Source organism: Lates calcarifer, linkage group LG8, assembly GCF_001640805.2.
Source record: "Lates calcarifer isolate ASB-BC8 linkage group LG8, TLL_Latcal_v3, whole genome shotgun sequence".
In the NCBI taxonomy this organism is placed as follows: Eukaryota; Metazoa; Chordata; class Actinopteri; family Centropomidae; genus Lates; species Lates calcarifer.
In genome coordinates, this window is record NC_066840.1 from 14,543,670 (window position 1) to 14,568,217 (window position 24,548).

A 24,548-nucleotide genomic window follows, 5' to 3' on the forward strand; every position below is an offset into this window, starting at 1 on the left:
GGCAGAAGGTTTTGTTTGATGTGATTTCTGTGTGATATTATTTCCAAATGTTTGGTAACATCTTTTTGTGTCTATGTTGTCAGACACCATGAGATAGAAACTCTCAGACACTGCAGCCAAGGGACCTCTTACCGTATGTGCAAACACTAGCTCGTTTGGTCGAAACCCTGCACTCTCCCGAGTCACCTCTCTGGCTGCGAGTGAACCCTCTTCCCAGTCTCTGCTAAGCCCTGGGCAACATGCCCACAAGCTGAACTTGAAAGTTCGCTCCAGTGCGCCCTGACTCTGCACATGATAAGCGGAGCTGTTGGACACGGAGCTGCTTCAACACCTGCGAAAACTTTCAGGAAGAGAAATCTGAACCCCGATCCGACTGGACGACTCTCGGAATGCCAAATATAAAAATGAACTGTGAGAGCGCTCGCACCACAGACCTGGTGGTTATTGTGCGCAGAGGATACGCAGCGGTGTAGCAGGTTCTCTGACAGATAATGGCCAAACGGTAAATTGCACCAGACTTCGCACGAGGTAAAGGACCTACACAGTCCACTAACAGATGCTCGGATGGTTGTCTGACAGCAGGAACAGGACACCGTAACACAGGTTTTAACGTTTGGTCAGGGCTTATCGGTCAGCTGGCATGTATGACATGGCCACGCATGTTTTTCAATGCGTGGCCAAAAGAAATGTCTAACCTGGTCATATGTTTTCCTCTCACCAGAGTGTGGGCCACTTTTAACACTGCTTGCTGGAGTTCAGCTGCATGGCAAAACTATCTGGAATAGAGGATCACCCTGAAAACCCCGCTGTGCTGCACCCACTCTCTTCCCAGCGGCGGATCAGCAGAAAACTTTGGCATCAAACGCAAGTTACCCAAGATATCAAAACCATCTACTGACTGCTCGGAGAAGAAATCTCTCACTTGCCTCATCCTCAGCTGAAAGCTTACTTTCTTTGATCAATTCCAATTTGGCCTGTTCCGTCTTTTTCTAACTCTGCTTTCAACTTGAATTTATCATGTTCAAGCTGTAACAAAAGGAGCTCTTTTTGCCTTTCAAATGTTAAACCGGTTGTCATCACAGGCGGAGACAACACGTTAACGTGAGGAACATCTGATGCACTCTCAGTTAAAACTTTCTTGTCCCCCCAGATTTGACTTTAATACGGCCTTCACTCTGTCTGTCTCTTATCACCACATCGATGACATATTTTTCTGTTATTGTCAGCAACTGCTCTTTAGTACACAAGTCCAACAGCTCCTCCAAAAAATTCCTCCACCATACACACACATACACACACACACACAAACAAACAAAAAGGTCACTTGAGGTCACTCGAGTGTATGGATGTATCTCAAGCGACTGTAGTTTAAAGACACTGGTGTCTGCAGGGTCAAGTTGCTGGTTATTCAGTACTCCAGGCTACAATTACACCATGAAGACAAAAGAACACTTTAAGTAACTCAGAGAAAAGGTTACTGAAAAATTTAAGTTAGGGGATAGATACAAAAAAATTCCAAGTCACTGAACATCCCCTTGGAGTTCAGTTAAATCCATCATTAAGAAATGGAAGGAATATGGCACATCTGCTTAGAACAGGCCGTCCTCATAAACTGAGTGAGCAAGAAGGAGACTAGTGAGGACATCCACCAAGCCACCTATGAGTCCTCGGAAGGAGTTAAAAGCTTCAGCAGCTGAGATGGGAGAGACAACTGTGGCACCTGGGTTCTTCATTGGTTAAAGCTTTATGGGAGAGTGGCACAGAGAAAGCTCCTATTAATCTCAACTAGAGTTTACCTAAGGGCAGAGCTGAGCTTTGTGGCCATCAGACTAGACGCTATGTTTGGTGGACACCAAACACTGCACGTCACCACAAACACACCATCCCCACTGTGAAGCATGGTGGTGGCAGCATCATGCTGTGGGGATGCTTCTTGGCTGCATGCCCTAGAAGGCTTGTTGATGGTAAAATGAATGCAGAAAAATATAGGGAAATCCTGGAGGACAATCTCATCCAGTCTGCAGGAGATCTACGACTTGGGAGAAGATTTGTTTTCAAGCAAGACAATGACCTGGAGCATAAAGTGAAAGCTACACAGAAAAGGTTTAAAGACAACAAGGTGAATGTTCTGGAGTGGCTGAGTAAAAGCCCAGACCTCGATCCAACAGAGAATTTGTGGGTGGACTTGTTCATGCCTGATTCCCATGCAACCTGGCAGAGCTTGAGCAGATTTACATAGAAGAGTGGAATAAAACTGCAGTGTCCAGTGGTGCAAGCCTGACTGAGACCAACCCACACAGACTCACTGCTGTGATTGCTGCTGAAGGTCCATAAATACTTGAAGGCAGTGAATATTTATGCAATCACTTATTTTACATTCTACATTTTTAACGAATTAACATTACTTTGTAGAGATCCGTTTTAACATTTTTTTGTAAATTCTTGTCAAAAAATTATATTAATGGTGACTCCATTTATACAAGCAATAAAAGGGGAAACATCCAAGGGCATGAATACTTTTTATCGACACTGTATGTATAGTTGTCTCACGTATACCGAAGACTCAGCACTAGACATGATCAAGCTCTTTTGATATGATAGTGGTGAGATTAAATGAATTGATAAAGAAGTTGCTATCTGTGTTGCTACATGACCTTCATATCTGATATTTATGACTCTTTCTTTGGAACATCTATTGTTACTTTTACCACTGACCAAGAACACGTCCTTGCAGTTTTGAGCAGGTACGTGTCACCTGACTCTACCCCACCTACCTAGTCATCTGTTTCCAGCTCATAGTCTATACACAGTCCATTTCAGCTAAGTTCCTGCCAGATTGTCCTTTGTGCTAACCAGCCTTATTTTTGCCTGCCTGTTTTTGACCACCTGCCTGTTTTTTTTGGATTTTGCCATTTGCCTGATCTCTGCCAACATGGTCTGTGTTTTATTCTATAGTTAAAATCAAACCTTTGTTTAAACATTACAGACTCTTTGCATACTCTTTACAGATACCATTAATGCTTAAGCACAATAGTATACCACGTGTGTTAATATATGGTTTGCAAAGATCTGAAGTCACTGCCCTGGCTTCATGAAGGACAGCTTAAAATGCACACACAGACAAGGAAAAAATAGTATCCTCATAATGCTGCGTTCATAGACTCATCTACTTTTGAGCAAACAAATAAAAGAGCAACCATGCTAAATACACACAGACACCTTATCACCAAAGGGACAATGACATTAAAATCACATCATTGTATCTCATGTTGTGTGTTAATATTTGGTCCACAAAATGATTTTTTCCTGCAGGTTCTGAAAATCAAACCAGTTCAAGGTTTACAGACGAAAGAGACACTGAGATGGCTTCGACTCAGGTTTGGAAATTATCAGTTCATCAGAATATAGAAAATCAGACCATTGTATTTTCTGTGTTTTTGTGTTCTATCATAGCAATTACAGGTCATTATGCACTGGACAACTTTTATACTGTGTACTGTATGTGTCCCAATACTGTCCATTTATTTAAAAAGTCTTATTCTTATCTTTGTTTGAGACCAGATTATATCAGAGAGTTCAGTCAGGTCAAACGTGCTGCAGTTGTTGCTGAAACAGTCTGTTACAATGTCAAAACATTTTTTTTCTGTGTCTTCATATCCAAGTCTGACATGAAACCACAGCCTGGGGACCTGATAGAAATCTTCCGAGGCGTCTATGAGCACTGGGCTGTTTACATTGGCGATGGCTTCGTTGTTCACTTGGCACCACCTGGTGAGTCCCACCACACAACTGTCTGGACTGTGACCCCCAAACCCTAACCAGTCCCAGTCTGGAACAAAAAGCACCTTTAACTGACAGCCAACATCCACTGGGACAAGTAGCTTTTCAGATCAGAATATCATCTTAAATTATTGTGTTGGTTAAACTGATTAATCATTCATAAACCACTCAAACATAAATTATATTGCAGTATTTAGTGGATAGGCTACACACTGCAAATTATATCTGCTTCTCTCTCTGGCTGTCACTCCTTCTTATTTATAGATGAGGGCCTGGACGGAGGCTCTGACACTGTGGTGTCTGTCCTATCACTCAAGGCTATAGTGAAGAAAGACAAGCTGTTGGACGTGGTGGGAAATGACAATTGGACGATAAACAACACCCTGGACAAGAAGTACAAGCCCTTCCCAGCTGACAACATTGTGAAGGCTGCCTGTGTGCTGATAGGCATGGAGCTGCCTTACAGCATCAGCAGGTTCAACTGTGAGCACTTTGCCAATGAGCTGCGCTACCACAAGGCTGTGTCCCGGCAGGTAGGTGTCAGTCTTTAATAGACAGGACCCTGTTTGGACCAGGGGACAGGCTGCAGCCAGTGCAGTCAGACTTGTGTGAAAGAATACAAAAAACCAAAAGATCTTTTACATTATTTATGGCTTTCAGTTGTCTTCAAAATAGAGATGAAGCTTAAACAGCGCAGCAGAAGGTATAAGAAGGGAAAATGACTCTTATAAACCAATGTAGAGACTCAGAGGCGAGGAGAGAGAGTCTGTGAGGGGGACCAAACTGTACACTGCTTTATCTACCTGTAAAAAAAACCTGGTTACTTCATCAGTCCTCTCTAAAAGGTTTGTAGTTTCATCTTTTGTGAAGTATGATGGCTGTGATAGATTGACTTCAATTTAGTTTAATTTGATTCATCTATGATGATGTTTTGTTTTGTCCAACTTTAAAAATGCACACACAGCTATGTTCAGCTTTTCTTCTACTCTTCAACAACATAGGTTTAATAGGTTGGTTTAATAACACTTTAGAGAGTAAACATTATAGAGTAAGTTTTTTTTAAGCTTGCATGTATCCTGTGTATGATTATTCTGCAGAAATTCACCTTGAATTTTTCTGTGTGAATCAGTACAAAACTGTGCTATGAGATATTTTCTTGGTTTGTCTTAATATAATACAGTCTTTTCCAATTAAATATTTTTAAATACGGAAAGAATATAGAAGTACCTGTAACAGCTTTTGCTATTTTGTCATCTCACTTACTGAAAGACGTATGTTTGTCTCTGCAGGTAAATGCAACAGGAAAAAAAGTCCTAGTTGTGGTTGCAGGTGTAGCCATAGGCTTGCTGGTGAGTCTGGGCATTCGATCACTGATGACCTGCCAAGAAGAAGAAGGAGAAGTAAAAGAAGAAGAAGAAGAGGAGGAGAACACACAGTGATTGAAGTCCTAAGTCAATGATTCACTGGCTTGATTAACAGATCACAAGGTCTTTTCTGCCACTTAAAACGTTTCAAAACAAAAAATAGTTTACTTGTTTCTAAATTATTTGAATAAAGAATAATTTGAGTGAATCTTGATGGTAGTCTGTTTTTCCTGAGAAAGTAGACTACTCAAATAAAAGTACAGATACAACATAAAAATAATCCACTACAAGTAAAAGTTCAGCATCTGTGGAATGATCCAGAACAACTAAGATCCATGGAGGTTCCATCCCACAACCCACAGGACCCAAACAATCCACTACCAATGTCCTGGTGCCAGACACCACACAACACCCCAAGATGTTTGGAGGAGGCCACTGCCATTGGAGAGTGTTGCTGCCATGGGGGGATGTGCTTGGTCTGCAAAAACATTTAGTTGGGTGGTATGTGTCAAAGTAACATCCAGATGACTGTCAGGACCAAAGGTTTCCCAGCAGAACATTGTATTGTGATGAAATGATCAGTGTTATTCACTTTACCTGTCAGTGGTTTTAATGTTGTGGCTACACACTGAGATGACTACTAACAAGACACAGGTGGGGATGAAAAAAAGGAGGGAAAACAAGACAAAGACAGGAGGTAAAAGCACCACTGACGAGACAGGACAAGACTTAAAATAAAAAAAGGAAGTACAAGGACACAAGGAACATGAGAGAAAGGGATAACAAATAAAAACAAGAAACCAGAAATCAACAGGAATTTAAAAAATGAGGCACTAGGAAAAAAAAATAAAAATTACAACAAAAACCAAGAAACCAAAGACACTATGGGCGCCGTCGTGACATCGGTGCCCCAGATGTAATCAGGGAGTTTGTGCAGTAGGTTTAGTTATATGTGATTTCTGTATAATATAATTTCCAAATGTTTGGTGTCACTGTCAGACACCATGAGATACAAAGTCATTAGTGTTTAATCACCTGAAAACAAGAAGTGTTGTGTTTTTGTTATATTACAATAAGCCCTTTATTTTAAGTCCTCTTCCATAGAATCCGCCTGTCTGTTTCTACCTACAAAACACACAAACCAAACTCTGGCTCTAGACAGGTCCTTTCATGTTATTATACCTGAAGGTCACTGCAGGTTCCTCTAGATGCTTGGAGAGGGAGGGGTGAGGGGTATTCAATTGGCTGCAATCTGCAACTGCACCACTAGATGCCACCAAAACGCAACACACTGGTCCTGCAGAAAGAAAGAAAGACAAGAAAATTTGAACAATATATTATATACAATATATTATAATATTACATTATATTGAAAGAACATGTTTTTATTATGATGAACCTGTTGTGGGACACATTATACACTCTCAGCTTATATGGACAGAAAACTTCAGCAAAGCAAATTTCCTCTTCCCTAAAGAACAATTAAAGACTTCTTCTGTGAGTAAAACCACTGAGTAGAGCTACACATGCTCACAGAACATGGTCTCTCTAAGAAATGGGGCAGGATTTTAGCTCTTTTCATCAACAGTAGTTTGATAGATTTGGTAGCTCACAGATTCATTTTTGCTTTCCACTAAATCATCAATCAATTCCACAAAAAGACAAAGACCAAAAAAGACTTTCACACAATTAAATGCCATTTGATCTGTTTCACTTTTCTGTTATAAAATTATCATATTATTAAAATAAAAATGTATTCAATTAAATATAAAAAATCAATACAATTATAAATGCTGGAAATAACTTAAATTAATCGGGACAAGTTGAAGTTGAGTTAAACAAAAGTCGGGAGGATGAGGGGTCTCTGGTCAGAATCTTTATTTGGGAAAAAAGAAAAAACTAAATCTGGAGGCTGAGTGTTCTGGAGAAGAGAAGAGCCTGGTTACACTTCCTTACACTTATGACTTTATAGTTCAGTCTGTTAACATGATGATAACCTCTGGTTATCTCTTTATTTCCAGGGAAGTGTTTACTGAGTTTCTGGCACAATGGAACATTCAATAGAGAATTTGTGGGTGGACTTGTTCATGCCTGATTCCCATGCAACCTGGCAGAGCTTGAGCAGATTTACATAGAAGAGTGGAATAAAACTGCAGTGTCCAGTGGTGCAAGCCTGACTGAGACCAACCCACACAGACTCACTGCTGTGATTGCTGCTGAAGGTCCATAAATACTTGAACGCAGTGAATATTTATGCAATCACTTATTTTACATTCTACATTTTTAACGAATTAACATTACTTTGTAGAGATCCGTTTTAACATTCTTTGACATTTTTTGTAAATTCTTGTCAACTCCATTTATACAAGCAATTAAAGGGGAAACATCCAAGGGCATGAATACTTTTTATCGACACTGTAAGTACAGTTGTCTCACATATACTGAAGAATGTTAGTGCCAGACATGATCAAGCTCTTTTGATATGATAGTGGTGAGATTAAATGAATTGATAAAGAAGTTGCTATCTGTGTTGCTACATGACCTTCATATCTGATATTTATGACTCTTTCTTTGGAACATCTATTGTTACTTTTACCACTGACCTGACTGAACATGTCCTCCTTGCAGTTTTGAGCAGGTACGTGTCACCTGACTCTACCCCACCTACCTAGTCATCTGTTCCCAGCTCATGGTATATATACAGTCCATTTCAGCTAAGTCCATGCCAGATTGTCCTTTGTGCTAACCAGCCTTATTCAGCTATTTTTGCCTGATCTCTGCCTGCCTGTATCTGACCACACATCCTGACTTCGCCTCCTGATAACAAAGGTGAACTGTTTTGAACTTTTTAGTCCTGAATCCTGATGGGTGGGCTATGTTTATGTTTATGTTTTATCTTATTCAGTCGTGGCACTCATGTTGTAATATTTCTGGCAAGAGGTCTGAGTGCTCTCCTTTATTTCGTGACCAAAGTCTGTTGAGTGATGTTTACAAGAAAACTATGGTCATTCACTTTCCTCCATTTAGGCGTCTGGCCTACAAAGTTATGTGTTATTTTTAAAAATGTTAAATAATGTGAGATAACAGAAATGGTTTTCTCTTTGGGCTTCAAAAAGTTATTTAAATGAAACCAAACCAACAAGGTTGGAACCATTGATTTAATCTTTAACAATCAATTATCAATCTGTTTGACACGTTGAGCCTTAAGGGCAAGCTCAGTGACTCCTAATGAACAGATTCATTCTTTAATCAAAGTCTGGATATCTTTAATGCCTGTGTTTTATTTTACATTATACATTTTTTCAATGCAAATACAGTTGTTTTAAATAAATGTGTTTTAATATCACCCTGTCCTTTTTCAGGTTCAACTTAATTTCAACTTAAGTTCAACTTAACTTAATTTTTATTTCAGTGCCAAGATCTGAAGTCACTGCCCTGGCTTCATGAAGGACAGCTTAAAATGCACATACAGACAAGGAAAAAATAAAAGTATCCTCATAATGCTGCGTTCATAGACTCATCTACTTTTGAGCAAACAAATAAAAGAGCAACCATGCTAAATACACACAGACACCTTATCACCAAAGAGACAATGACATTAAAATCACATCATTGTATCTCATGTTGTGTGTTAATATTTGGTCCACAAAATGATTTTTTCCTGCAGGTTCTGAAAATCAAACCAGTTCAAGGTTTACAGACGAAAGAGACACTGAGATGGCTTCGACTCAGGTTTGGAAATTATCAGTTCATCAGAATATAGAAAATCAGACCATTGTATTTTCTGTGTTTTTGTGTTCTATCATAGCAATTACAGGTCATTATGCACTGGACAACTTTTATACTGTGTACTGTATGTGTCCCAATACTGTCCATTTATTTAAAAAGTCTTATTCTTATCTTTGTTTGAGACCAGATTATATCAGAGAGTTCAGTCAGGTCAAACGTGCTGCAGTTGTTGCTGAAACAGTCTGTTACAATGTCAAAACATTTTTTTTCTGTGTCTTCATATCCAAGTCTGACATGAAACCACAGCCTGGGGACCTGATAGAAATCTTCCGAGGCTCCTACCAGCACTGGGCTGTTTACATCGGCGATGGCCTCGTTGTTCACTTCACTACAACTGGTGAGTCCCACCACACAACTGTCTGGACTGTGACCCCCAAACCCTAACCAGTCCCAGTCAGGAACAAAAAGCACCTTTAACTGACAGCCCACATCCACTGGGACAAGTAGCTTTTCAGATCAGAATATCATCTTAAATTATTGTGTTGGTTAAACTGATTAATCATTCATAAACCACTCAAACATAAATTATATTGCAGTATTTAGTGGAAAGTATTTAGTGGAAATTATATCTGCTTCTCTCTCTGTCTGTCACTCCTTCTTATTTATAGGTGAGGGCGGTGTGGCGTCTCTCCTACACGACAGGGCTAAAGTGAAGAAAGAAAAGCTGCTGGCTGTGGTGGGAACCGACAAGTGGCATATAAACAACACCTTGGATAAAAAGTACAAGCCCTTCCCAGCTGACAACATTGTGCAGGCTGCCTGTGTGCTGGTAGACATAGAGCTGCCTTACAACGTCATCAGATTCAACTGTGAGCACTTTGCCAACGAAATGCGCTACCACAAGGCTGTGTCCCGGCAGGTAGGTGACTTTATCTACCTGTAAAACAAACAAACAAACAAAAAAACCCCTACCTGGTTACTTCATCAGTCCTCTCTAAAAGATAGATTGACTTCATGTGCTTTGGTTTAGTTTAATTTGATTCACCTTTGATAATGTTTTGTTTTGTCCAACTTTAAAAATGCACACACAGCTATGTTCAGCTCTTCTTCTACTCTTCAACAACAGTTTGCTGTAATGTATAGGAGTTGTGCTATGTATTTTAATAGATTGGTTTAATAACACTTTATATAGTAAATATTATAAAGGAAGTATTTTTCAAGCTTGCATGTATCCTGTGCATGATTATTTTTATTTTTTCTCTGTGTGAATCAATACAAAACTCTACCATAAAGATATTTTCTTTGTTTGTCTTAATTAAATACAGTATTTTGCAATTAAATATTTTTAAATATTTGAAAGAATATAGAAGTATCTGTAACAGCTTTTGCTCTTTTGTTATTGCAAATGATTTAGTGGAAGATGTACGTTTTGTAAAACAGTGGTGTCTTGTAATCTCATGTGGGATGGGCGAGATGTTTGACGTGACACAGAGACTCAGTCAGTCACGTTTTCAGGGACGAACAAAGTGCTGAATTTATTTCCATCACTGTCACGCTGTTTTCATAGTCCACCAACTATAGATGGAGACATGGATGCAGCGTCTTAAGAAATATAAGAAGAAAACTATAAAATTGAATCATCTGAACTGATTTTTTTTCAGGAAGCAGACAAGGTAGACATTATCATGTCACTTACAACATACAGTGAGCTGTTTTCATGACAAGGAAGAAAAACATCAGTACATCTATCTACACTTGTCAAACCTATAGTATAGTCTATGTTTCTTCTATTAATTACATTAATTAAAAAAGGGGGATTTTTGTGGTATAAACAAAATGTAAAAATCCCATCTCACTTACTGAATGATGTGTGTTTGTCTCTGCAGGTGAATGAGGCAGGAGAAGTAGTCCTAGTTATGGCCGCAGGTGTGGCCATAGCCTTGCTGGTGAGTCTGGGCATTCGATCACTGAAGAATTGTGAAGAAGAAGGAGAAGAAGAAAAGGAGGAGAACACACAGGGATTGAAGTCCCAAGTCACTGATTCACTGGCTTGATTAACAGATCACAAGGTCTTTTCTGCCAATTAAAAATTTTCAGACCAAAAAATACTTTACTTGTTTGTAAATTATTTGAATAAAAAATCATTTGAATGAATCATGATGGTAGTCTGTTCTTCCTGAAGAAGTACTCACTTACATAAAAGTATGGATACAATATAAAAATAATCCACTACAAGTAAAAGTTCTGAATTCAAAAGTTTACTTGAGAAAAAAAGTAAGCTACATGAAAATTATCAGTAAAATAGAAATGTTCCTATGACTGACACATTACTGTATGTGACATTACTAGAGTTAGAGCAGCATTTTACTGCTGTTCCTGGTCTAAGTGTTACCAGTTTTAAATGCTTAATATACACTTAAGTAGTTTAGTGTAGTGGGTTCCAATTGAGGGACTGGGACCCTCCAAAAGTTCTGCTATAAATGTGTGTTTTCTTTAAATGTTAAATAATGGAAATTCTTTGCTCTTTAGGCTTCATATAGTTATTGAAATGAACCAAGCAAAAAGGCTGGAACGACTGGTTTAATCTATTAACAATCAACTCACAGTAGTACTAGGAGTACCAGCACTACAAGCAACAGCAGCAAAAAATATATGAAAATACATATACATTCAGATAGGCTCCAGCACCACCGCAACCCTTAACGGATAAGTGGTGTAGATAATGGATAGATGGATATATACATTCATGTTGGTCATGTGTTTCTCTATTGCAAAATAAGCTTTCATTGTGTTTCATGTCAACACATTGCTTTCTAACTAACTTTCTGTCCCAACACTTCTGGAAGTTACTGTTCATTACAAATGTTCTACTTTGAGAATCACATCATCCTTAGATTTTATATCAAGCTAAATTCTTTGAAAAATAATGTCACTATAGTTTCACACTACAAAGGTGCAACGCTCAGCATCCACAATGTGAATCTGTACATGGATATGGAGGAGTAAACATGGCTCCTGCCCAGTGAAACTTTTTTGGTAATATCTGTTATTGATTTGTTCCTTCAGGCACTGATCGTATCAGGCTCAGACAATGGCTAAAACTACAGTTAGCAGATCCCATCAACACTTGAACCACAGTAAACTAAAGCACTCACACATACCTCTGACAAGGCTAGAGCCAGAGCCTGGTGACTTGATAGAAATCTTCTGTGTAGGTTATCAGCACTGGGCTGTGTATGTTGGAGACAGAGACACTGTTCACTTAGTGAACCCCCCTGAGCCATTTTTTTAGTGTCTTTACAGTGTCTGAACTCCTGCTCCCAAACACTGGCCAAACCCTGTAAAGACCTTAATTTATCACCCTAGAAGCAATGCTGCTCTGCAGAGCACAGGTGTAGGTTATTTAGTTGATTAAACCAACATTTGATTCAACTTACATAAACTTAACTAATAAATGAACATCAACACTTAAAATGCAAACTCATCATAATAAAACACATTACAGTTTTCAGTGTACATATGCGTATAACTTATTTCTCCTTCTCTCTTTCTCATACCCTCATCCCTAGACAGCGTGTCTGAGCCATGAAGCATATTTCAGGTTTGGATTTGCAGAGGTCAAAAGAAAGAAAAACTCATTGATGTGGTCGGCAACAATAAGTGGCAAATAAATAACATACTGGACACAGAATACAAATCAAGGCCAGCCCAGCGAATTGTAAAAAATGCCCTTTTGTTTGTGGCTAAGGATGTGAACTACACAATGTCCAGTTGGAATTGTGAGCACTTTGCTTCAGAGCAACGCTACGGCAAAGCCACATCTTCACAGGTTTAACCACGTCACCTAACCTCCTCCTGTGCTCCCATCAAAATTACCAAGGCAAGTCTTGCAACTAAATGAGTGGTGTGTATATGTGTGTGTGCTGCCCACACCTGTCTATGGCTGCAACAACAGGAGCAGCAGTAGCAGCAATAGCAGTACCACCAGCAGATGGGGCGCTGCTGTGCTTGTCATCAGGAACAGAGTGCATGCATCAAGTCCTTCAGCACCCTACTCCTCCTGAACCTGCGTCTCTGTCAGTAAAATACAAAATAGATAGAAAATAGGTTTTAGAAATAATTTGGTTGTGTTGTGAGCATATTTTGACATCACATAACCCCAACCTACTGTTATGAAAGTTAGTAATTTTTTTAACCATTTATCTGTCAGAAATATTTCTTTAGAAGTAATAAAATCACTTAATATAAAAGTATGGATTGTTTACCAAATGGGCCAACTGGGCACAGGCCTTGGGGCCTAAGAGGTCAGGGGAGCACCATCCACAATACACTGGATATATGAAAGTGCATTGTTTCTGGTCATAATTGTATTATCTGAAATAACATTTTTATGAGTCAGAATGCCAATTGTGAATATCTGTAATGACATTTTACCAGTCACATGTATTTTTGATATTCAAAATGACCTTATGTATATATGGAATAAAAAGTATTACTAATAACAATTGAATTGTAGAGGGTTGATTCTGGAACGTTCATTCTGTGTATGAAGAGTGACGTAGTGAATGTTTGAAATCGCCATGAATGGCGTGAGTGACGTCAGTTGTCCTAGGAGGAATGACGCTCTGGATATCTGAGACGTTCTTTTTGACTAAGAGGGAGTCTAGCGACTGAATGTTTTAACGGCTTGCCATGCGCGTGCATCGCTTTGGACGCATGACATTACTGTTGGCGTGTGACGGTTCTGGTCTGTAACACGACCCACTGTAACTGTACATAAACTTTATATAAACCTCCACTGTAGAGGTGCAGGAAAACCCCGCGGAGCCCAGTATTGGACGACTTGAGGAACCGCTGTAATATTGACCCCAATTATCCTTCACGCCTTTACAAGCTGGCTATGGGGCCCTGTGCCCAAGGCTGTTTTCAAAAACAGGGGAGATCATTTTAAAGAATTAAACGAAATTGTCTCAGTCCCAACACTGTGAAGTTGTTCATTCTTAGTAAAAATGAATGTTTTTCTAAAACCATTTTCCATTATACATGTTCTTCAGTTAAAACACAGATGTTGACCCTAATTTTACTGATGTTACTACATTTGATGCATAGAAAATATATTTTTGACTTCTTTTACACTAATTACTATAAAAGTATGCTTAAAATAAAAAAATTCAATGCCCTTATATTGATTATTGATTTGTAATACACAAATTTACCCATTCTACATTCTGGCCAGTAGATGTAGCAGTAAGTAACATGTAGGATCAAGAAATGAAGAGTTATTGGAATGGTTCAGAGCTTCATGAAAACTCATCTCGCCATCACTACTCCTCAGCTCACCTGCTAAATGACTCGGTATATCTGACAAGCTCAGGTCACGCATTACATCTGATTTTAAAACATGATCATCTACAAGTGAGAGGACCTGAAACAAAACCAGTCCTGTAATGTAAGGAAGAGGCATGTTTTATTTAACAATAGCTCACATGCTACATGATTTGGATTCTCTGTAAATCAATGCATCCAGCCTTCTTCAGAATAATGCAGCATAGCTCCTTACCTGACCTGACCAGTCCACCCCATACAAGGACATTAGCTCCAAAGGCGATGGCTGTTGATTGTGTCAGCTGGCTTATCCATACAGCATTTTGTATTGTAAGTAACAACAAACCTAACAACACCACATGGAAACAAACAATCTGTTGGTTTCAGGTCCACTTGTGAAATTTTCAGTTGAAATCTGAGGTTTCTTAGATGTGATTCTTCAGAGAAAATTTCCAATTAAATAAAGGCACAAATAAAAGAGTAAAAGGAAATTCTCCTTTACCCAGAACACAACCAATATTGACTAAAATTACTGCAGGGTAAATCTTAACATCCTAAAATGATCAACAGGTTTGAGTGAGATCTGTAGGATTATACAAGTACAAATGTATGACAAGACTTCAGAATAAAACCCCTTTGATTTCATAAACCCTCCACCACGACACTACACCCTATGGGAGACATTGGAAATGGCTTTTAAACACACAAATTGATTTTCCCTTGAAACCAGGTTTCCAGCTTCTATTTGACAACATACAGTACTTCCATGGTCCAGCTGCTCTGTGTCTGCAGTGCATGTTTCTCATTTTTACAGATTCAGTCAAATGACTCACCTGTCAGGCCAGTTGACTACAGTAAAATACAGTGTTGTATTTGCAGAGTAAACTCAGCACATTTGTAATTTCTTGCCATGGAGCATGTTAGGTCACACAAATACACAAATGCATGCATGGATTGATTTAAAGTCTTAAATCTGTAATTAAGTGAAAGCTGAACTAAAACATTCATATCCACCATGTGTGTGTGTGTGTGTGTGTGTGTGTGCAGACTGAAAAACATTCAGTATAATAATACATTTGATTCTGAAATTCTGTTATATATATTTCCGTTTCGTCTTTTTAAAAAAAGTGTTATTTCTTCATGTCATTTTAAGACAAGATGCACCTTTATATACACTTACTTTACAACTGTAACTTTATGAGTTATGAAAAAAAAAAAACAACAGTGGGACATTTTATTAAACTGCTGCTGCTCTGTGCTGCTTCATGTCTCTCTGGGTTGTGTTTTCCACTCTTATGTCTCTGCTTTTGTTTTCCTTTGTTTTAACTCTTCCACCCACAACACTGCATTCATAAAGCACTGAATTGTTGCTTTTTCACTTATCTGTCAGTTCCTTAAAGGCTGAGAGTCATCTACTCAGCAGAGGTAAAAGTTTCCTCTGCTCAGCCAACAAACCTCTTTCACAGTATTCACTGCTAACACTTCTTCCTGGTCCTTTCCTTGTGGAATGTCAAGCCTCCATCCACTGCTCTGGGATCAGCAACTGCAGGCCATGTTCCTCCCTCTCTATCCCCACCCTCATCTCTCTCTCTCTCTCTCTCTGCGTCCTCGTCAGTCCAGTTTACGTGCGCCGAGTTTAAGAGGACCTTTAGCAGCTTTGCGCTCTGCGCGTTTCGCCTCCAGCTCTTTCCTCCTCTCCTCCCGTTTCTTCTTGGACAGTTCAGCCTTGCTGAGACCTGGACAGTGATAGGAACAGGGAGTTCAGTGCACAGACGTACAGAAAGTTAGTTAATGGTCATCTAGGAAGACCACGTGAGCATTAGTGTGAATATGGAAGTTCAAATGAAGATGTACACAGTGATGTGACAAATGCCTGTGATGTTATACAGTAAAACAAAAACATAGAAGGTTTTGTAGAAGGAAGTGTAAATGTGACATGCACCATCTGATTTCTGATGAGGGAGGCCAGCTGAGACTTACCCTGACTTCCATCCACTGACTCCCAGCTCTCCTCAGTTCCCCAGTCTCCTGTTGCCTCTGCACCCCAGCCATCTCCAGCCTGATGAGAAGGAAACACTGAACTGAAATCCTTGTACAGTCAAGAACTCCCTGCCTCTATTTATTTTTCTCATTTCATGTTCCTGTTCTCTTTACCTAGAGATCAACTTCTCAAGAGAATGCAGTACTTTCACTTCATTTAAAGGAGATGGTTATTTTTTGTTCTCAGTGTCCTCCTCCATCCTTTTACATCCTACCTATTTTGTGAAGGTGGTGATAGTCTGATGTTTAGTTACACACATTTGCTTGCACATGAAAATCTTACTATGTAGACTGGATTGTGTTTCATTACTTTCAGGATTCACAGTTTCTCACACTATTTAAGATCTAACCAACGCTAATTTAAGCTGTCCATCTCTTGCTCCTCTGTCTTTTTGCCTCCCTCCGTCCTCACCGTGGGGGCAGCAGTGTTGGCTGTATTCCTCTGGGACACGCTGGCGAACAGGTCGTTCTGACTGGCTCCCTTTGATGTGCTGTCCCAGTTGTACTCGCTGGCTAACCGCACCCCTTCGGGCAGGGGGAGCGTCTTATTGGTCAGGGTTGTGTCCGTCTCCTCCTCCCCCCAGTCATTGCCCCAGCCCTCCTCGCCCGCGGAGCTCTGACCCTGGCCTTCCTTCTCGTTGGACCAACTGTCGTCAGCGTCCCAGCCTGAGCTGCTCCAGTCAGAGCTCTGCTTTTTCACTGTCATGGAGGAGGATGATCGGCCCTCCTAGATAATCGAGAGATAATAAAACATTTTTTAAAAAGTTATACTACACTGAGAGTACTAAATACAAAGTTCTTGGACTCCATAAAGTTCCTACAGACAGATGGGTATATTTTTTTATATTTTTTGTATATTTTTATTTTTTCTCATACTCCTCTGTCACTGGCCTTTTTGGATGATGCCATTCCCGACCAGTCACTGTTCCAGTCATCAGGCTCTGTGTGAGCTTTCTCTGGCTCCTTTGAGTCAACAATTTATGAGATTTGAAATTACAATTATGTAACAATATAATCTCACAAACATGTATCTAAATAATAATTTGTATTTTTCTCTTTAAATGAAAAATGGTGAAATCCTACCTCCAAACTGCCCCAGTCCTCCTCGTCATCCCAGCGGTCTCCTACTGCCTCATCATCATTGTCTGTTACTTCAAGACTCTGTGATTGGTTGGCACGACTAGAGGCAGCGTGGTGACTCAGAGAGGCTTGTGGAGTTTTATCTTCAGAACCTGAAATATAGAGAGAGAAACATAAGACTTCATCAGTCCTGGTTAAATTACACCTGGATTAGAATTTAAGACACACTGAGTGAAAACATTCCTATCGCCACGTCTTCTAGTGAAACTAATTTGATAAGTCTACCAGGTGCAGGTGCAGGTGCAGGTGCTGCATCGGTGGCACCAGTGGTGGTGGTGGTGGGCCCGCTGGCCTCAGCTGCTGCACCCCCTTCTGTCCCTGGAGCATTGCGGATCAGCTTAGAAGTTAGCGAGGACATGCCGGTCACGGCCCAGCCGGCCCAGCCGGAAGAGGCACCTGCAGGCTGAGCGCATGATGCTACATCCTTTTCTGCAGGACGGACGGACAAGAATTTCAAGTTTTTTGTTTTGGAATTTAAAAATATATAAGTAGAAGCGTGCCTATTTTTAAATTTGAGTCAGTCACAGAAGTCTTGTCCACAGATATTTAGCGAGGTATGCAAATAGTTATCATGTAATAGAGAGCAGACTCTGCAATATGTTACATACCTATATCAGCCAGCTTGGTCGGGTCTTCTGACACAGTCTCCAGTTTGGAGAGGAAACTCTTGATGGCTTTGAATGCCTGACAGGGAGAACAACAATAAAATGCATCACAAGTCAGCTAAACTCTAAAGCTTATCACTAAATTTGACACTTCTAACACCTCGTTTCAACCAAGAATTTAACCTGGGATTGCTGTGTTTTAAAATAAGCATTCAAAGTGAGATTACGTGTCTAGACTTCACCAAGCTGCTGGTCACGAGTACAAAGCATCTACTACTGCGTTGTTCTTAAATAACCTTGATTACGTTTTCTCTACTACATTTTTTGTGGTTGCAGTGACATGGCATCGCTATGACTACAGCACCTACTGCATTTCTCACTGCAAGAAGAATTAACAAATAGTCTTAAAAGAACCAGAAATGTTTTCCTTCTGGTCTGGCCTGTTCTACAACTCAAACCAGACAGGCAGGATGATGTATCCCATGCTGTGTTAATGTATTGTGTTACTGCATTACTGCATCTACCAACATCTTGCTCTTGCATGTTCTTCAGCACTTGTAATAAACCATTAGCTTTTTCAAGCTAATGGATGCTAGGAATGAATGAGTCATTTTGCTGCAGTTAAACAATCAAAGTACCCTTGATATAGCTACATTCAGTATTGATAAATGTCATGTGTACCTGGTCCCTGACACTCTTATCGGGGTCAACAGTAATGGCACACAGGGTGGGGAGGATGCGGGCAGCGATCTCTGTTATGCTGTAGTAGTTATGTGTGGCGGCGAAGCCCAGCACGCCCGCAGAGCGTGAAGCTGGGAAGGGATCTTTAGTGGCTCTTGAGAAGGCAGAGATTAGAACACGCTGTCGAGTCTGTGAAGAGAAGAATAACCAAATCCTGCCATTTGAACAGATTCTTTGCTGAACTTTGATTTAACTGTTTTTTGCATCAAATGAACAAAGTGTTTCACAAATGGGTTGAGTGCACTTTACCCCGGCGTTGAGGTAGGAAGCGATCTTGCCCAGGCAGACGGTGGTGTTGCACCGGATTGGGCCTTGTTCGTCTCTGGCCTGCAGCCGGGCAAAGTGACGCATGAGCTCTTGGTTCAGGTTGGTCTCATTCAGTTTGGGAGCCAGTAGCAACATAGACTGGATGAGGGAGAGGAAGAAAAAGAGGGGAGTGGTGGTTACAGCAAGCTGCCAACATCCAGTACACTGGTAATATGTGATGTCACCTCCTGGTTTGTGGTTGTGTTGTCCAAACTACCTTAACAGTCTGTTCTCTGATGGCAGGGTTAGTGTCTGTGAAGCCGTGAACAACGTGAGGAAAAATTTGGGAGTTGACAGCTGCCTCATTCAGATACTGAATGAACTGCTCCATCTGAGACACAGAGATGCAGACAGAAAGAAGGAAAATTGTTAGAGCAAAGAAATCATATATCTTTATTCTTTAACACAGGCTTATAAACAGCACATTGCCTGCTTATCGTCTTTCCTGGCTTTAAGATGAAGGTAAATGAAACAGGCCAATAGTATGTACACACCTGCTGTAACAGTCGTATCCTCATGGCTCGGTCTGTGGAGGAAAACATCTTCACGATGACTGGGATGATTTTCTGTTGATATTCTTCTGCTGAAAGAAATTTCCCAACCTGGCACAGAGACAGAGGGAGAAGAGATCAAAGAGACTTCAAAAAGTGGTGCACGAGACATCAAGACCAGTATAACCATGTGTTACTTCGACTTAGTTTGGACACTGGTTTTTTGAAGGTTTTACTTTGGTAATGATCTGACTGACCATGTGACGTTTAATAAGGCATGAGAGCTGCCCAGGGAGGTCAGGATTTACCTTGAAGAGCGGTGTGAGGACGACAGCGCCTGCGTTGCCAAACTCGAAGGCGGTGAGCAGCTGAGGCAGAACCTTGTGTTTACAGAAGTCTTCAGGGAAAGAGTCCAGATTGTCGCTCAGATCCTGGAAGAACTGCTGCTTCTCGGCTGGCTCCTTGATCTAGAGAGGGCCAGTTTAGGGAGGTACTACTGTTATTATATCATCTCTCGTATACTGCTAACTTCTTATGCTGTCTTATAATTTAATACTTTTGATTGTGACTATACTAGTGTGGTTTGATCTGTTCTGACCTGTATCTCCTCCAGGAAAAGGTTGCTCTCCACAAAGCTGTTGCTGAGGAATCCACCGGGGGCTCTACAGTTCTGGAGAAAGCGAGCTGGGTTGGGCCGTGCCCGTGGATTGGCCCCAACCAGTTCACAGTAATGAGGGACCAGGGCCTTGGGGATCTGTAGGCACAAAGGGGAAAAGAGAGAGAACACAACTCTGTGAACAACACTTTTCTAGGTCACAAACAAAGATTCCTTTAAGCTGTCACTGAACCCATGATGCAAGTTAAATTCCTTGCTTGAAGGCAACTTAGCAAGAACATATATGTCTCATTCATAGTTTCTGCTCACTCCCTCCAAGTTCAATTTGACCATACGTCTTCTTTATATGAGCAAAATGTCTGTCCTTTAATGCGCATTTTCAATTTACACCTGAGTGGAACACTGTAAATTAGAAAAGGCATGAAACATTGCAAAAAACACTTGTAACGCTTGCAATGGAAACAGACTTAGTGAATAAATCATGACATAAATGGAGCATATGACTTAAACATGCACTGAAGAGACAATAAATAGTATACGAAAACAGATCAGAGATTGAAAAGATACTCAAATTAATATATATATTAATATAAGTGTTTGAGTTTTAACTGGTGCTCTTTTGGTTTTGTTAGAATTTGCACTACATTGCAGACAAGGACAATACTCATTCAACACATATGACAACAACCTGATCTATATTTAGAATATCTAATTGGAAATATCCCATGGTATCAATGACAACTGTTCAGTAATTACACAAAGGAACTGTCGAGATGACACAGAGTGGGTGCCATCTTGTCAGATGCACATCCTGTGACGTACCTTTCCCAGTGAACGAAGGGAGGAAGTGCGAGGTAGTGGTCCGTTGAACACTTCCCAGATCAGGCAGCCTAGTCGCCACACCTCCCCTGCCCTACATCAGACATGCACATAGTTCAATGCAAAAGGTCCTGTAGAAAACTAGGCAGTGAGCTGAACCAGGCTTGACATCATATCATCAACACTTTACATGGTCCCATTATGAACCTCTACTGCCATCTCTGCACTTTCTCCTGAGAAACATATTATTATTCTGACCAGCTCCTCTCTCTTACCATTTCTCGCCACTGCTGTTGGACATCTCTGGTGGGTCATATTTTTCCATGTCTGGGTAAACAGCCTTTGGGGTAGGGAGTGCGATCCCACTTGGGTCGCCTTGCTCAGGGGCCACATGGTCTAGGGCCCCTAGCTTCCACTCTCCGGCTCGATCCACAAAAACGGCCCATACACCCAAGTTGTTGTGGAGCAGGTGGCAGTCGTTGACCAGGAAACTCACAGCTTTCTGTGGGAGGAGGAAAACAATGGAGGTAAACTGCTAAACAGCAAGGGAGGGCTAGAGGAGGATAGTGACAAAAAATGCTAAACCACAGCTCTCCTCAGAATATCAGCTGGCGTGCTGTCCTGTCCTTACCACTATCTGGTGCAGTCCCCAGGAGATCTCCAGTTCCCCCGCACCGCCCTTCTCTGCCTGGGCCTTCAGGTGGACTGCCAGGGGGGTCACCTGCTCAGTAACCAGGTACAGGCTCTTCTCTGTCTGCAACCATCACAAGAGATTGATTAAGTATTATTTCATGGCTGTTTTATTGCACCAGCATCACAGCTAAAACACAACTAGACACAGTAAGAAAAACAGTCTTTAGATACTGATTTGTGTAGTATTTGAACAGATACTCTTTTATGTATTAATTTATAGGATATAACAATGTTTCATAAAACAATACACCAATATTGCACAGGTTTCTGTTTAAGGGCAATAAAAGTTAGTGCAGAATTATTTCCTGGGCCTACACAACTACAAGAAATGAAAGACAACACAGCCATGTGCAAACAGCAACATTTAAAAGGGTTTTATGGCAGGAATCATACTAAGTTAAGGAGTTGGGCAACTTCCTAGTTGCTGCTCAGTTTTAGGAAATATGATCAGTGGTAAGAATCTTCGGAGTTATGAATACGCACAAACACAGACAAGGAGGAAGGCAATTAATACACAGACTGGTTTTATTTTATTAGAACTCTTTCTCAAATTCTCTAGGAAAATCATGTTCCAGGGTTAAAGTAAAGTAATAATCATATATAGTCTGTGATTTAATTATACTACTGTTGAACATAAAAAAGAGAAGAAATGTGTAACATTGCATACATTATGCAGTGCATTACTCATTACAACTATTACACAAATATTCAAGGCTACAGTGGCAAAGTCACACTCACCTCTATCTGAACGTGAACATGCAGAGAAAAGCAGATGGTGGAAATGAGACACACTTATAAGAGTTACATGACAAAACAAGGATACTCACTACTTTCCAACATGTCACTGAGCAGGCTCTGTGACATTTCACACAGACTCAGTGACATTTTGCACTACATATTATAGACAACGGCATGTATGTGAGTGTGGAACTAATGACAGAGGGAGCAAATTAACTCACACAAAAACACACTTACCTCTAATCCATCCACATAGGCCAGGATGTTGGGGTGACGCAGGGTCTTCATACGCTTGAAGGCAGCCTTGGCCAGCTGGGTCTGCTGCTCTGTGCCCTGTGCTACCTCGTACACAAACACAGACACTGGCTCTCCACTGGTCTGAGGAGACAGGTTGGGGTGAAATGAATCACTCACATAAATTGACACACCTTATTTCAAACAAATATGCTTTGTAGTCAAATCAGACTTTAATTGAAAATTACATGCAGTAGTCTCAGATCACCACATCATATTTAAAAGAGCTGATTCAGGGTAATGAAAACAGGAAGCTGCTGCTGCTGCTTGGCTGTCACTGTGTGGCCCTGCAGTGATGAGGATGTCTCAGACTGACTAGATTCAGTTTCTCGGCAATAATAACCAGGATATCTGGTTATATGAGGAGCTGCCAGTGATGAGACACGGCACCTTTATTCATTTGACGAAGCATTAGCCTGAACACGACTGACATAAGAGCTGTTAACTCGGCTAAAACCGGGTGACGTGGCGAGAAATACGTGTCTGACTCTGGGAGTAAACAAAGCTTGAGCTTACTTCGTTAGCGACCAAACACAGAGCAAACAGAATGTTTTAATAAACGCTGACATCCATTCAGCCAGACAGACGAGACAAACACGGGCATATCTGACATATAACCACACCAGAATAACACCGGTCATCGTGTCTAAAGGCCTCCGTAACGAAGCAAGCTAACGCTAACCGCTAGCGGGGGATCGGCAGCGCTCTGCCTCTTTTACCTTTCGCTTCCCCCGGTGTAGAGTCCATATTCCAGACTTTTCTTGGGTGTCTGGGAGAATTTCATAAGCGAAGTCTTTGACAGGATCCCTGGCGAAAAAGGACCACATCTCCTCTTTCCTCCACACCTCATCAAACACACACGGCGACAGAAGAAGTAAACAGACTGCTGGGAGAGGCTAGCTTACAAACGGCACGGATGTGAAATGGCTCCGTGGGAACTTTGTTTCTGTATTTTAGTTCCACTGTAGGTTTGTGTCAGAAAACCTGTACTAATACAGAGGTAGTAAGAACAGAGCTTAGATCAGATTTAATCTACATAAATTGAACATTTAATTTGGAGAAATCTAAATGTTAGAAGAGGATTCTTCTTAGTAGCTTTGTATTTCTGAACACAGTAAAAAGGGCCAAAAAGGCCCCAGAACTAACTCTGTCAGTTGGTTTGTCAGTAATATGATTAATTACATTTTTTTAAAGCAGAATATAAACTGAAATGATCAGGGCTGTAAGGCAGGTCCTACATAATCAGCTTAATTTAAATGCAACGTTTGTTTTTGACCAAATTGCCACCAACAAACGGGGATCAACAGGTCATTTACCCCAGTGCCCTTTAGTGGGTCAGATGCCAAAATAAGGCCCCTCACTCCTCATCATAAGGGTGTCATTATGATTGCCTCTTTCTCATGTCATCTTATAAATGAGTGTGTTTTTTCAGTGGGACTTATCACAGAGCACTTTGACTCTCCAACAAGAAGCCTTACCAAAAGTCAGACTAATCTATCATATAAATTCTTATTGGAAATTGTGACAATTTTCAAATGATACCACAGTTGTGTCTACGGTGGACTATGAGAACTGGAGACAGTAACACAACAACCAGGAGAAAATAAAGGGCAGAGACAAAATACCAGATAATAAACAGAAACATGGTCGTCATTGTTTAAGGCTGTTTGTAAAATTTGCATAGTAGGGTTCTTTAAACATGGCCGAACAGGAGAATGCTCAACATCATTAAACTATGAAAATGTATAGAGGACTTCAGCTAACCTACCTGTCCTTACATTTGTGGCAAATAGATTCATTACTCCTCTTAATAGAATGGCAGTGATCAGTACAGTTTGATATGTATTTGGGCATGCACCAGAACCTG

General features: G+C 40.5%; 2 protein-coding genes and 1 long non-coding RNA gene across 13 annotated transcripts; 1 reads left to right on the forward strand and 2 right to left on the reverse strand.

Moving 5' to 3' along the window:
• The first annotated feature begins 231 nt into the window (after positions 1-231).
• LOC108872595 (phospholipase A and acyltransferase 2) lies at positions 232-11,027 on the forward strand. Of its 10 annotated transcripts, XM_051072435.1 has the most exons (6): positions 304-603; positions 722-864; positions 3,313-3,377; positions 3,663-3,771; positions 4,045-4,313; positions 5,070-5,352. In XM_051072435.1, exons 3-6 carry the CDS (start codon positions 3,363-3,365, stop codon positions 5,217-5,219), a joined length of 543 nt encoding a protein of 180 aa, XP_050928392.1. In that variant the 5' UTR covers positions 304-603; positions 722-864; positions 3,313-3,362; the 3' UTR covers positions 5,220-5,352. The 10 variants fall into 10 exon arrangements, with proteins under 10 accessions (XP_050928396.1, XP_050928395.1, XP_050928394.1 ...); XM_051072439.1 differs by lacking the exons at positions 722-864; positions 3,313-3,377; positions 3,663-3,771; positions 4,045-4,313; positions 5,070-5,352 and adding exons at positions 8,812-8,876; positions 9,162-9,270; positions 9,542-9,792; positions 10,760-11,027 and having other exon boundaries at positions 232-603; XM_051072438.1 differs by lacking the exons at positions 722-864; positions 3,313-3,377; positions 3,663-3,771; positions 4,045-4,313; positions 5,070-5,352 and adding exons at positions 8,812-8,876; positions 9,162-9,270; positions 9,542-9,792; positions 10,760-11,027 and having other exon boundaries at positions 233-528.
• Positions 11,028-11,437: 410 nt separating this feature from the next.
• On the reverse strand, positions 11,438-13,998 carry LOC108872594 (uncharacterized). Its single transcript, XR_001959252.2, has 2 exons — positions 12,807-13,998; positions 11,438-12,103 (listed from the first exon to the last, which is right to left on the reverse strand). It is a non-coding gene; the product is annotated as an uncharacterized LOC108872594 (long non-coding RNA).
• A 325-nt stretch (positions 13,999-14,323) lies between these two features.
• Positions 14,324-23,609, reverse strand: scyl1 (SCY1-like, kinase-like 1). 2 transcript variants are annotated; one of them, XM_051072442.1, is made up of 18 exons: positions 23,401-23,609; positions 22,625-22,765; positions 21,588-21,710; positions 21,232-21,458; positions 20,960-21,050; positions 20,120-20,275; positions 19,830-19,988; positions 19,525-19,632; positions 19,248-19,361; positions 18,974-19,129; positions 18,665-18,853; positions 17,987-18,062; positions 17,604-17,807; positions 17,322-17,470; positions 17,130-17,201; positions 16,651-16,965; positions 16,179-16,257; positions 14,324-15,934 (listed from the first exon to the last, which is right to left on the reverse strand). In XM_051072442.1, the coding sequence occupies exons 1-18, from the start codon at positions 23,506-23,508 to the stop codon at positions 15,810-15,812; spliced, it is 2,592 nt and encodes an 863-aa protein (XP_050928399.1). In that variant the 5' UTR covers positions 23,509-23,609; the 3' UTR covers positions 14,324-15,809. The 2 variants fall into 2 exon arrangements, with proteins under 2 accessions (XP_050928399.1, XP_018515888.1); XM_018660372.2 differs by having other exon boundaries at positions 17,115-17,201.
• Between the last annotated feature and the right edge of the window lie 939 nt (positions 23,610-24,548).

Excerpts from the sequence above, each read along its gene's own strand:
- LOC108872595 (XM_051072439.1), top strand. Across the intron at positions 9,271-9,541 it reads TGTTCACTTCACTACAACTG|GTGAGGGCGGTGTGGCGTCT; the intron begins GTGAGTCCCACC and ends TCTTATTTATAG. Across the intron at positions 9,793-10,759 it reads ACAAGGCTGTGTCCCGGCAG|GTGAATGAGGCAGGAGAAGT; the intron begins GTAGGTGACTTT and ends TTGTCTCTGCAG.
- scyl1 (XM_018660372.2), bottom strand. The coding sequence starts at position 23,508 with ATGTGGTCCTTTTTCGCCAGGGATCCTGTCAAAGACTTCGCTTATGAA. Across the intron at positions 22,766-23,400 it reads TACACCGGGGGAAGCGAAAG|ACCAGTGGAGAGCCAGTGTC; the intron begins GTAAAAGAGGCA and ends CTGTCTCCTCAG. Across the intron at positions 16,258-16,650 it reads CCAACACTGCTGCCCCCACG|GCTGGAGATGGCTGGGGTGC; the intron begins GTGAGGACGGAG and ends CCTTCTCATCAG.